The sequence below is a fragment of the Micromys minutus genome (genome assembly GCF_963924665.1).
Source record: "Micromys minutus genome assembly, chromosome: 1".
Taxonomy (NCBI): domain Eukaryota; kingdom Metazoa; phylum Chordata; class Mammalia; order Rodentia; family Muridae; genus Micromys; species Micromys minutus.
In genome coordinates this window covers 64,568,005-64,582,046 of record NC_137969.1, presented here as the reverse complement: position 1 = coordinate 64,582,046, position 14,042 = coordinate 64,568,005, and the positions used below count along the sequence as shown (strand labels likewise).

At 43.8% G+C, this 14,042-nt stretch overlaps 1 protein-coding gene across 1 annotated transcript in view; it reads left to right on the top strand.

Moving 5' to 3' along the window:
* KIF26B (kinesin family member 26B) overlaps nucleotides 1-14,042 on the top strand; it is a gene marked incomplete at its 3' end in the record, with an annotated part of 389,216 nt that overhangs the window by 278,287 nt on the left and 96,887 nt on the right. Inside the window, exon 5 of the mRNA XM_080922693.1 lies at nucleotides 9,840-10,023. Within this exon, the coding sequence (XP_080778819.1) occupies nucleotides 9,840-10,023 (184 nt within the window). The remainder of the gene's footprint in view (nucleotides 1-9,839; nucleotides 10,024-14,042) is intronic.

The window sequence follows — 14,042 nt, the reverse complement described above, 5'->3', positions numbered from 1 at the left end:
TGTGAAGTGTGATGTGAAGTATGAACTCCATCCCAACCTTCTTTTTAAACAGTAGTTAGACCTAACGAGGCAGTCTGGCAGCTTTTCTGCTTCTATGACAGAGTACACTTTGAAGAATGAAGGATTCAGTCAGACTCATGGTTTCAGAGACAAGATACCCTTAAGGACAAGCCACCAAAAACCTACTTCCTCCATCTAGGTCCCACCTCTCAGTGTGTTTAGGACCTACCAAGACAACATGACTAGCTTAAGGCCAAGCCTTAAGACATGAGTTTTTGGGGAGAGGGACATATTTTATAATCCAACCATAACAAGGGTTATGTAAATTTCAACCTCTTAGACTTCAGCAGGGTTGCCGAAGTACCAGCAATCCATAACCAAAGCCAGAAATCTAGGGCAGTCCCACCTTGCAGTGGAGACCAGATGGAGAGTGACCTACTTCTTGCTCAGTTCCATACAGTGGCTGTGCAGAGACCTCCTTCAGATGGCTTTCATTTGGAATACCTTAGTTAATGATCCTGTCAGATTTCAACTGTAGTAAATAATTTTGAAAATAAAAATATGGCAGGAAAGGGAATCACTCCTCCTAGCAAATGAAACTTATATTCAGATTTAATTAACCAAGAAACCCTCAAAGCAGATAGCATGTTGCCTAACATCGATAATTAATTAGTTTTGCTCTGAAAAAAAAAAAAAAAACTGTAGGCACTGAGCAAAGAGTTATAGATTAGGCTTTGTTTTCTCTGCCAACACTGCCCATTTCTAGTTCTCACACCTTGACAGCAGCTTGCAGCTTAAGGCAACACATTCTATCTGAAGTGTGTAATTCCATGTCAGTTTTAAATTTCACATGAGCAAAATACAGAGGAATGAACATAACAGCTATTACTTTTATAATGAAGATGTTAAAAATGAGCAGCAAGACCACTTTCCTAGATAGTCTTGTGCCAGACAGAGAAGAAGAATAAATCTTAAGAAAAACTCGGAGGAAGAAATGGCTGCCCTTGGCTTTTAGATGGATGGTCTATTTCTGGTAGGTCATGGGATGTCTTCTTTTTAACTTTATATTAGCATGTGGATAAGTGATTCATCCCAATGTAATGAAAGGATCGTTAAATTCATTAGAACCTTGAAATCAGATTATCTGGAATATGCTTATTCCTTGAAAGAATTTTAATTTCGATTGGGCAGTCCTCATGCTGTGATAGATACACATGCATCTTTTATGGCCAACCGCTTCTCAGCAGAAAAATCGGGCATTACATTCTCAAAGGAACAACTGTAATTCCCCTAGGACTACCTTTTCCTGCCTGGAATTTATAGACAATCTAAATAACAGTATTATAGAGACATGGTGTCTTAGTTAGTGTTCTATTGCTGTGAAGAGACACTATGACCATGGCAACGCTTATAAAAGAAAGCATTTAATTGGGGCTGGCTTACAGCCTGAGAGGTTTAGTCCATTATCCTCATGGCTAGGGAGCATGGCAGGACAAAAACAGATGTAGTAGCTGAGAGTTCTACATCTGGATCCTCAGGAAGCAGCAAGAGAGAGACACTGGCCCTGACTTGAGCCTTTGAAACCCTAAGGCCCACCCCCAGTGACACACTTCCTCCAAAAAGGCCACATCTATTTCAACAAAGCCATATCTCCTAATCCCTCTCAAGTAGTGCCACTCTCTAATGACCTAGCATCCAAATATATGAGCCTATAGGGGGCCATTTCTGTTTCAAACACAACACCTGATTTCATTAATTCTATTCAATATGACCAGCCAATTGTCTGTTACTCATTCTTAAAGGAGACAGCTGTTTCTATCTGGCATTAGGTAGAATGTGTAACTTGCATTTCCAGTTACTTAGGTCTGTTGTTTACGGTTCTCATCTGCCTTTTTGAGCCAGATTTGCACAGGTGTGACACAGGGATGGGTAGGAGGGTATCCCTTAGTACTAAGCATGTTTGCATCTGGTCAGATTGAAAGATCTTCAGACAGGGGATTCTGGGAAGAGTTTGTATTGGTTTCAGTGCCTGTTGCCATGATAAAATATTCTTCTGACAATAGCTATTTAAGTATCAGTCCCCGGTGTGACATCCATTACTTTTGAGACTAGGGATTGAACTGCTAATCAGTTAACTGATAAGACTTCCAGTTTTGTTTTGTTTTTTTTTTATATATATAACTATTAAATTACAATACGAATGCCTTCTCTGCTTGACTCATGGCACCAGGTCAGATGGATGTGCTGACATAAAGACATTGCTTGAGAAAAGCATAAAATCTCTCATGCTTTAAAAACTACCGAGAACTCCAGGCCACTTAACCATGAGGCTTTCCTGTGTTGTCATAACTCCTAAGGTTGTATGGATTAAGAACAGCGTAGGGGCTGGAGAGGTATCTCAGTGGTTAGGGACACTCAGTGCTATTGCCGAGAAACTGGGGTTTGTTTCCTGGGTCTCCATTACCTGTAACTTCACCTTTAGGGGTTCCAAATCCATTTTCTTCACCCTGTAGGCATCTGAACTCACAACCATGTGTGAGTGTGCTCCCCTCCCACACACACAAAGACAGAGAGACAGAGAGAGACAGACAGAAGGTGGGGAGAAAAAGAATATAAAGAAGTCCAGTGTGCCTCTATGCTGTCTGATCAGCAAGATGTGACGCTATCAGGCAGGTGGAGACCACAGAAGGAGAACAACTCTCAGTGAATCTACAGTTCAGAAGACACAGAGGCAGAAGGCTCCACTTCAAACCACAGCCAATCTTTTAAAGACCTGTTGCTTTATGATGTCACTAGAAATAAGGACCCGGAAGGCTGAAGAGGTTGGTGGGGGATGATTTGTAAGAGCAGAATAAATGGACAGCTTTTTTCACCCACGGCTAATGTCGAGTATACATGCACAAAATTCAATCCATTTTCAGGCTTTGACACATGTCCTAAAATGTTTTAATGTGATATTGTTGGAGGATAATGGTCAGCCGTGTTGTGCCTCCTAGCAGCGACTGTTTTATCTGAAGTCACGTCACGAATTATCTTTCTGCACTAATGAAATGGATCATTTGCATAAAAATCAGAACGACTCCAAGGCCCATATGTTTGTTTTGTTTTATTTTTTTCAGTCTCTGGAGATGTAGAAATGTCTTTCCTGGCGGCCAGTTAGGAAATAGGAAGGTGATGGGGTGTGGGAGGGCACTCTTCCTGATTGTGAAAATTTTAAAGTGCCAACGGTATATTTCACAGCCCAGCCAGAATGCTTGGAAACAGGTACTGTCTCAAGATGAGGCATTACTGGTGCTAGTTACATGTGGATGGCTATCTTAACTCTTTCCAGAGGGTCTGCCTTGAACCACAAGCTCCTGTCACCTCCTCTGCATATTGATAATCTATTTTATTATCTCGTCTCCCTGTATCATCGGCCCTGTGGATTTTCTGGGAACTCCTGTAATCTGTCATGTCCTCACTCATTATTAGAGTCTTAATCCTCTGAGCATTAAATATTTCCATGACAGCACGTAAGCCCGGACGGCCCCTGGCGTCTTCACGTCAAATTGTGGCTTGGGTTGTCCTTCATGAGCTGATGGAGGCAATTTGGCTGCCATGGTCCCACTCCGAGGTCAGAATCCTGTCAGAGCAGCAGGTGTGGCTGTGTGATGGCCTTGTCATTTTTCAGTTGATCCCTACCATGTGTTGTCCCATTGGGTTGAATGGACCTTGAATGACCTCTTAATGTGTGTGAACACTTCTCCCACCTTTTCTGAGCAACACTCCCCCCCAAAGCCCCTCAGACAAATTCTCAAGGCGTGCTCAGCAACATGTTCTGGGCAGAATCATACAAAGGATAAATGTTCTTAAAAAACTGGCTCTGTAAAAGGAGACTGTGGGGGAGGTTATGAGAGGGAGTTAGCAGGGTGGGGGAAACTTTCAACAGCTCTGTGTTTGAAAAAAAATACCATAATGGTATATATCTTATATGGTAAAATGAAAACTAAAGATTAATTAATTAAATAGCAAATAAAAATTTGTAAATTAAAAAAAACTGTATTGCTTGATTTTTTCAGACCAATCTTTCAGGAAAGTTCTACTCTCCTAAAGCCAGTAATTTTCCAAAAATTATAAAGTGTACTATAGTAATCATTGGACATCAAGGTAGATAGGCTCCAATTTAATCATCTTGAAATACACTGAATATTTCTATTTAATTGCACCACACTTCTCAAAGTCCAGCATTACCATCTAATAAACAGTCTATCATACATTATTATGTATATAAAATTATGTAACATACACATATTATGTATATATTTATGTACATAATATTATGTATATATTTAATTATATATTAAATACATATGTATATAGCTATATTATATATGTATTCTATGTGTATATATTACATAAATTATACATATGTATATGTAAATGTATGCATAAATATATACATAAGTATACAAATATGTACATATATATAAATATATAATTTATGCATAAATTATTATGTAACAATATAATCAGCAGAATATAAAGCTATGTATAATAATGTAAATAATATATTATTATGCATACATGAGGAAAAAATTATTTCTAATTTTCCACTTTGATTGACAGCTGGGGCTGAAACTGACTTCCCTATTTAAACCAGTTAAATCTGCCCTATGAGTATTGATACATATCAGCCTTTAGCTCTGTGTAGACCTGGCCGGTGAGAATAGGAAGCCATCGCATGAAGGTCAAATCTGTTCTAAGCTGATTTCTAAACCCACACTGAGAATAAGGGAGTGAGTAAAAAGGTGGCGAGGAAGGATGGAGAGCCCGGAGGGGAGTCATGCGAAGTGCGAATCCTGTTAGGCCTGCATCCTCTTTTCTCAGTGATGGTGCTTAGCACGGTGCCACTTTCTCGAGACAGGTTCAATAAATATTAATTTTATCCTGCTAGGGAGACAGTCTTTTTCTTGAGGAAAGCTCTGGGAGGTGCAGGAAGTTAATGGATGGTTAAAGAGGTCTGCTGGGATGAATAGCTTCGGGAAATATGTCATGCTGTCCTCATAGGATCAAGATTGGTAAATATGGCCTTTGGGTTAATTTGCTACTTGAAAATTAATATATATATAAACAACTCACCTGTTTTCCCTGATATTGGGGGGAGGAGGTCCTGTGGGGCGTGGATCTCGAAAAACACACCTCTAGCCAGAAATGCCAACCTTTTCAGTTCTTTTGTGACTGCCCCTCCCTTTATGTCCCTGAACAATACCAACATATGAGAGCAATTTCTAGACTTTAGCCTTCTCCTATCTGTGTGTCACTGAGCCACTGTATGAAAGGAACTGAAGCAGCTGGCCTCCACAAGATTGGGACATCTAAGACACTCAGAGAGCTGCTTAAAATGATGTCACGATGAGATGCTTTTCCTGGGGCTTCTACTTGTACTAACCTCCATAGAGGAGGAAATCACAAGTTAAAGAAACCATTCCACCTGAATCCATCTTGAGAAAGTGGGGAGTTTCTTAGGATCAGTCATAGGAGCATGGGGAGGGTCGCTCCCAGGAGGGGTGGGGAGGGGTGCTCGAAGGAGGGGTGGGGAGGGGTGCTCCCAGGAGGGGTGGGGAGGGGTGCTCCCAGGAGGGGTGGGGAGGGGTGCTCGCAGGAACACTGGTGAGGTGTCTCTACAGCAGTATGGCTGACTGGGGGAGATGTATCACTTCATAGCCCACTCCAGCATCCCTGGGACCCCTCATATGGTTTTCACACAGTATCATAAACTCTTTCCTGTCTGCTGTATACTGACTTGATCGCCTCAGTCTTGTGAGTTCCCTGAGCTTCATGAGCCTGTTTCTTCCTGCAAGAGAAAGGCTTCAATCTTGAGGACAGAGCCATGCAACAGAGAGTGAGCAAGTCCCTTCCTGTGGCTATAATACCCACCCCTAACTCAGTGGTTCAAAGTGACAGTGATCATTTATTAGCTTTCATTGTGCCTGGGGGTCAGAAATTCAGACGAGATGCCACTGGCTAGGCTTCGGTCCACTGCATGATATCTGAGACTCCGGAAGAAAACGTGACAGGAATCATGGAAAGGGCAATTGACTCCTGAGTCAGTCATCCGTAGACCATGTGACTCTGTCCACGTGACCTGGGCTTCATCATAGTCTTTATAAAATCCACACTGAATTTGGTAACTCAACCTTGAAAGTCACATAACAGCTCTTCCATCATGCTCTGTGGGCCAAGGCAACTTCAAATTTCCTCTCAGGGTCCAGGAGGAGAAACACAGATCCGACCTTTCAACAGTGGAGTGTCAGTGACAGGTTGTAAGAACATAGATGGAGCCATCTTTATTAAATACCATCCCCTGTGGTGAGCAGGGTAAATATGTGGCCAGAGCAAAATTTAAAGGAGGCAAAGGAATGGGCCACATGCTGGTGTCCCTAAGGCAGGGCTGGGAATGTGAGGAGAAAACGTACTGGGACCTTTTGGAGAAAAGTATGACTGGCCTAATATTAATATTCATTGCCTCATAATCAAAGGGAGCAGTGTGCAGTGGGCAAGATAGGAAATGTGAGAGTCTTAGGCAGTAAAAGGGTCTTGGGTCTAGTTTATGTCATAAGGGGTAAAATCTGAGGTGGATTGGGTGTGTTGTGTGAGATGAGGTCTGGGCGCCTGAATGGTAGGGCTGCTTTATTCTGAGATGGGGAGGGGCGAGTACATAAGCCTGCAGAATGAGATAAGCCCTTTAGTTTTAAGAAGGATGAGTTAGAGATGTTTACTGAATACACAAGTGGGATTGCTGAAGAGGCATTTAGATAAATAAACAGGGAACTCCGGGGCTAAGCTGGACAGAACTCTTGAGGATGTGACCCCTGCAGCCAACAGCAGAGACTGCAGACAGGAGCAGGGGCTGAGCTCTGAGTTCCCTGTGCCCTGCGAGGACACTGGAGGAGAGTGCGATGTCCTGGAAGCTTAGGGCAGGGAGGAAGGATGCTTTCTTAGCTCTGACAGGTCCAGGTTGTGGCTGAGACTGTGACAGCCATCATGTAGTTACCGGTAACCTAGCTGAGCAGTTTCAGGGGGTCAGAGATAGATGCCCAGTGGAGATGAGCTTCCAGAGATCAGAAGGGGAGGGTTTGGGAGGGAGGTTGACAGGTGGCACTTGCTGGGAGTTTGGATCAAATGAGTTCGGACAGCACTACAGCTAGCTGGGGAAGTGTCACGTGTGCTGGGCTTTCCTAGGAGAGAGAAAGAACAAAGTGCTGTGTGGTCTACGGATGGATCTAGAAGACTGTGGAAATGAGACACTGTAGGAAGGACATGTGAGTGTCATCCTCAAGTGTGCTTCTGTTACAAGACGCTATCTATATCTATCTATCTATACCACCTTTGTGGCCACCCCCACAACACACACACACACACACACACACACACACACACACACACACACAATCCCTGAGAAGGAGGCAGCCACCTGGTTTGGAGCAGCAAGGGCAAATGAAGTGAGGTGTACTGCTCAGTGGTTCCCGTCACTGCCTTTCCTTACACATCCCCTGAGCTGCAGGTCATTTATGGGGGAAACCTCAGGGGCCAGTAAGAGAAACACTGGACGAGTGTAGAACAGATCCTTTCTACCCTTATTTTAGATGAAACCACTGGGAAGAAAGGTCTTGGAATTGTGCAAGAAGGGATGGGTGTGGGTGGTGGAAGGGGCCTATTTTTTCCTTTCACTGACTGAGAGGGAAGCCATCTTGGAAAAGTACTTCCAGCGCTGTCTTCTGTTTCCCCACCATCCCGCAGAAGAGTGAGTTCAGCGCTCCCTACGTTTGGCACCTGGAGGCTTCCTTCCACTTGGTTCTCACCCTGGTGTACCCTCTCCCTCGGCATGTCACTGTCCTTAGAATTAAGCTTCATTTTTGTAGCAATAAGCTTTGACCCGATAAAGCCCTTTGGCTACTTTTGTGCACATGACACGCTGGAGCTCCAGGGCTCTGTCAGAAACAGTGCTTACTGGTACAAAGTCAACTCCAAGGCTTCAGATCATGAAACAAGACTGGGAGGAGGGAGCATGGAAACAATGCTATGTCCTCTTGTCCTTCTGCCACCCCTCGAGGATCCATTGTGTCATTGAGAAAGTTGGATGCATTGTGGAGTTTTGACCTGTGGCTAAAGCAGGAAGCTCTTGTTTGAAGGCAGTGGTCCTCAGCCTTCCTAGTGGTCCTTTAACCCAGTTACCCGTGTGGTGGTGATCCCCACCATAAAATCATCTCCATTGCTACTTCCTAACTGTAGTTTTGCCACTGTTATGAATCATAATGTCAATATTTTTAGAGATAGAGGTTTGCCAAAGAAGTCTACAGTCACAGGTTGAAAACCATTGTTTTAGAAGAGACTTAAGTGTTTAACAACATTTCATAAGGAAATTAAAATCATAGAGGAGCCTGGTGTGAGCTATAGTGGTGAATGCCTGTTATCCTATCACATAGGAGACTGAGGCAGGAGGATCAAGACTCTGTGGTCAGGGACTGGCGAGTTGGCCCAGTGGTTGAAATTCCTATAGGACAAGACTTTGATTCAAATCCCTGGAACCCATGTAAAAGTCAGAGGTTGTGAGCCACTTCTCATTGTAGCCACAAAAGACAGAAGTGCACCCTGTCCTGTCAACCCCACCCCCACCCCAGCTAGCCATACTGATGAATCTGGGTTTGATTGACAGCTGCCTCAGTGAAAGAGCTAGAAGCGATAAAGAGAATAATAATTCCTGACATCAATCTCAGGACTCCACACACACATGTACAAAACATACATATACATGAATGCACAACACACACACACACGAACACACACACACACAGAAAGAGAGAGAGAGAGAGAGAGAGAGAGAGAGAGAGAGAGAGAGAGAGAGAGAGAGAGAGAGAGGGAGAGAATTAAAGGCCATTCAGGGCTATAGGACTATATAGTAAGGCTGTCTCCTTCTCCTGCCTTTATCAAAAGAAATATACCTTTATATCTATATAGAAAGATGTGATACGATGCACCAAGAATTAATTTAAAAGTGAGACTAATAGGCCATGAGAAAACCCTTGTCTCACACCACTTTTTGCGTCTTCGTGACTTGTCTATGGCAGGATTATTGTGCCCCAAGTGCCACAGTGCACTTGAAAGGTGTGGCGTGAACAGCCAGTGTTATTAATGATGCTGCAGCCACACTCTTCTATTTGTCTCCATCTATATCTTCTGTGCTGTTTGGTTAGCTTGACCCTCTCCTTCCTTGCATGCCATAAACAGCATTTTGTACTTGAAGATGGCACTACACAAGAGCCCGTTATTTACCTGAGGAGACGGTAGTCTTGTGCCCTGCACCTTGCTGTAGGGGCTACTCTGGCTTGTCTGTTCCGCCAGCCAGTGTACTTTACATTTCTCCAGTGCCAATCCCCAGGCAGACACCACCAGGCTCTTCATCAGACGGGCTTGTTTTTTACAAGGTATAAAAAAACTTTAAATGAGCTCATATGGGCTCTTCACAGTTGGGCTTATGCCAGAGAAGTGTTGGTGTGGGGAGGAGGTGATTAGTGGACTAGGTACTTCAGATCCCAAAAGATGACTGGCTTCCTTCATGCCCCAGTCTGAGTGTTGTGGAGAACAAACAAGTCTTTGTAAGTTGTGATCTTAGCGCCATGTGATTTTATAGCTCCTTTCTCCTGTCCCGGTGATTACATAGCTTATTAATTAAGTTCCTTGTGTTGTAGCAAAGGGCTGCAGGGTACAGAGAATGGAGACAGAAGGAGTAATTAAAGGGGAAAGTGGCCAGCTTGGTGCATCTGATTATACCACCTCTCTTCCTTATTGTCCCTGTGCAGAGCTGCCCAGAAGTTAAATCTGTCATCTAAGAAGAAGAAACACCGGCCTTCGACTCCGTCGGTTGTGGAGGCTCCCCTCTTTTCGACCAGCTTCAGTGGGATCCTGCAGACCTCACCTCCCCCAGCCCCACCCTGTCTCCTGAGGGCTGTCAACAAGGTGAAGGACACTCCTGGCATGGGCAAGGTAGGTGTCAGCTGCTGCCACCATTCGCTCATGGGTGGGACTCTGGGAAGGTTGGGAAAGAAGAGAAAAACCTTGGGCTCTCATTTGCTAAGATGAGGAGGTACCAGGGACTAAAAGAGACACAAAGAAGTTGGCTTGAGGGTAGCAGCATACCCACTTTCTGGGACTTTATTCACACAGGGTCAACCTCTGACTGAAAACAATCATGGAAAAGCCCAGAAATAAGCCACCATGATGCTCAAAATAACTTTTACTGCAGTACATTGCTATAGTTGGAGCCTACTCACGTTCTTCTCTATGCCTGATATTTTAATGCAACTTTACACGGGGAAATGACACAGATCTATAAGGTCTATCCATTTCTGTTGTCTTGGCAACTAGAGACTGTAAAGTCTTCTTGGTCACACAAATTGAATAGTATATTAAGTTGGGGATCTGATTTGATTTGGGTGGGGAGGGAAATGGCTTTGCATTGTTGAAACAGACCATAGCCACTTCAAAAATAAAGATGCAAAAGCCAGAAGCAGAGGCTGAAGGCCCAGGGAAAGCACCATGAAGATATTCTACCCTGTGGTACTTCTGAGTCTTTCTCCCCTTCAAGGAAGTGTTGATTTCTGCATCAGTACCAGATCACTGGTATGAGTTCTATGGAACGGCTCAGTAGCTTTCTAGCCAAGAAATGCAATTCGAAGTTGTCACAAGGACTTAGAAAGACGCAAGGGAAGTCTGTTACAGGATATTGCCAGGCCACATTTTTGATAACTTTATTTCTAGATGTCAACTCTTAACTCTTTCTTTCCCAAGATAAAGGTCTGGGTGAACTAATTTACAGCTTACTCTTCTGTGGAAAAATAAGCCAGGACTTATTTAAAAAACAAAACAAAACACGTAGCTGGAGAGATATAGTGATTCTATTCATAATTTTTCTCAAAGTACAGATATACACAGAATATGGTGCTTGGCATTAGCCCTGGGTCTTGTTTCAGGCCCAGCTGGTCATGCTGAAGAAAGCAGAGCCAAGTGTACAGACTATCAGTTTTACTAGGTCTTGTTTGTCCTTTTGACATCAAAACTTGGTTGTGCCCAAGTTTATAGTCTCCAAACGAACATGGTCCTTCCAGAAAGACCCTGCATTTCATACCTGCTCTCCTTCATTCTCTTCCTGTTTCTCCTCTTTCCCTTCTGCATCTCGAGTACCACCATCTCATGGGGAAGCCCTTACTTCATAAAAGTAAACTGATTTTAAGATGACGTTAGACAGAGCAATGGTTAGTGCATTAGAAAGCCTCCAGTTTTAGAATTTTCCATGGCATCTCTCAGCAGATAAGTGTCAGCTGAGAAAACTTCCAAGTCCAGTGGTAAAGATAGACCTTAGGCAGAGGTCTTTCAGGGCTGCTCCATCTTCACACCATGTGGAAGCCAATGGAGAAAGCAGAAGGGCCAGGGATGTCCCTCCCAGAAAGGAAGTCTGAGGGGCAAAACCACCGAGAAAGGGCCATGATGTCTACACTGGAGACATGGTAGCTATGAGATGAGCTTCGTGGGGCTGTGGGTCTAAGTGACTACAGGAATCCTTTTTCAGGTGTAGTAAATGCACACAGTGTAAGGTGTCCCTTCACAGACAGGGCTAAGTGTGTGAGGATGTTTATTTTGTTAATGTGTTGGGACTCGAATGCCAAAGGTATGCCCCCGGGCAAGGTGAAAGCTGCCATTCCTCTCTTGCTCTTGCTCCTCCATCAACATCCTACCCTTAACATTGACATGGTGTCTCAGAAAAGTTACCAGATGCTTGGCCATGGCAAGGGACTCATACATTCCACTGTGACCCCATTTACAAGAAATGCTATCTTCATCTCTCACCATGGCCTGATACCATCTGTGTGGATGTTTCTTAAGGTGGGTCTAAGCCTAAGCCTTCTGTGTAAGGCCTACTATGTCCTTTATCCACATCCCTAAAGTACTTCCTGGAATTCCAAGACACAGGTGACAGGGCACTAAGGCCAGGGAGCAGACAGTGGAGAGAGGTATTGTAGCCAGCAATGATTAAGCACTTGTGGAAGAACAGTATAGATGTGTAAGAGCACAGATCTAGATTTCGCTGCATGTAGCATGTATGTGTAAGGAGCCTCCTATTACAGATCCATTCCAGATACTATAGCTAGGAGATCATAAATTTGATATTAAAGGTATTATTTATCTTGCCCATTTGCAATTCAGAAATGCAGCCAAAGACATGAGTTTGCTATGAAAATGTCATGGGAATCTGCTGGCGAGTCACAGAAGAAATGCTGTGGCTTCTATCCAATGGGTGGCCACATGGCAGCTAACCCCTTCCTTTGCTTGTGCTGACCCTTGAGAAGCAGTGATAGGGAGGAAGTGACATTTGGAGGGACTGTGTCCTCTGAGAGGTGGTGGTAGTATTTGCTGTGTTAAAGCCACAGGAAGGCCACCTTCCCACATACCCACCTCACCACAGGCTTCATCCTCCTCCTTAGATGATGCTACACTGCGTTTAGGAACTGCAGCCCCTCTACTCCTGTGGGGAGAATTTCATTCATCCATTAAAATGATTTACATTTAAACTTCTCAGGTAAATATAGCTGAGCTTAATACATAGCCTAAATAATAGATGCTATTTATATGTCTGAAGTAGACGAACTTGATTGAATTGCCTAAAACCACGTTGTGTTCCAAGCTTGACCTTGGGCCTCTGGAATGCCATCTTAGTCTCTTCAGCTCTCAGAATGGCTCCTGGTGCTTAGCAAGTATTTCCTGAGCACCTACTGTGTGTCAGGTGCTGCAGTGATGGGCAGAGGTGAACACCTGTCCTCACAACACTAGTGAAACCTAGTGTCTTCTTCCAGACAATCAAAGAAATGTCATTGAGTCAGACCAATATGAGGGACCCTGACTTAAGGAAAAGTCATAATTACTGACTTAACCATGGCTAAGAACTAACTTAACCTAAGAACTAACTACTATTAACTGGCTTTATAAAGACCTACTTAATAGACAGATTCAAGTGATTAGTGGCTCAAAGCAGCTTATCTCCATTTATTTTCCATTGATCTGGCTTATATGTAAATGATACTTGTAATCTGTTTGAAAATGGTTTCTTCTCTCCTAAGTCAGTAAGCACTCTCTATGAAATCTGTTTGCACAATTAATTAACAGGCATATTCAAGGTTCATTTCTTAGTGTGTCACGATGTAATGACAGACCTCTTCATCTGGGCTTGAAAGTTTCTAGAGAAAGTCTTCTCTCTGGGTAACACTTGGTATTTCTGGCTCTGTGGCTACATTTAAAGCAAGGACAGGAATGGCCGCTGTCATATTGGATTGGTGACAGTCCCCTTGGAGTTCAGTTGCTTCTCCCTTCCCTGGTGAATTACTGAAGGGAGGTGTATGAGTCCTGAAGGGAAGGTGAGGCTTCTTTTCTCTCACAGCCCCCAAGAAATGTCTTAAAACAGTGACAGTCTGTGGGTAATACCTGGTCCCTCCTATCCCTCAAAGTATTTTGCAAGAATTAGAAACTTTCTGTGTGGACTCAAGAAGCAAGGGGAGAACTCACATAGGGTTCTGAAAGAATCACAAGGAAACTCGATGAAGCCCGTGTGAGGGGGGTTGTGGGAAACAGCTGGGGACGGGTGGGGCAGCTTACAGTGCTTGAGTCACTAGGCAAATAGCCGTAGAGACTTCCAGTCTCTGGTTCCAGAGTAGGGCCAGTGATGGAGGCAAGACATGGGAAAGGCAAATGCCCATCTCAATATAGGTACTTACAACAAGGATTAGTGCTCAATCCCAGCCTCCATGCAAGTACCAACTCTTGTTGAGAGAGAGAGAGAGAGAGAGAGAGAGAGAGAGAGAGAGAGAGAGAGAGAGAGAGAGAGAGACTACTGTGACATCCTATGCCCACCTAGCCTAGTTTGGTAGGAGGTAGGCTGCCTGGAGTTCATTGGTTCATTAAGAATAAAGGCCTTCTGCTGCTCATGGCCAATTAACTGTGACCCTGCAGGACCT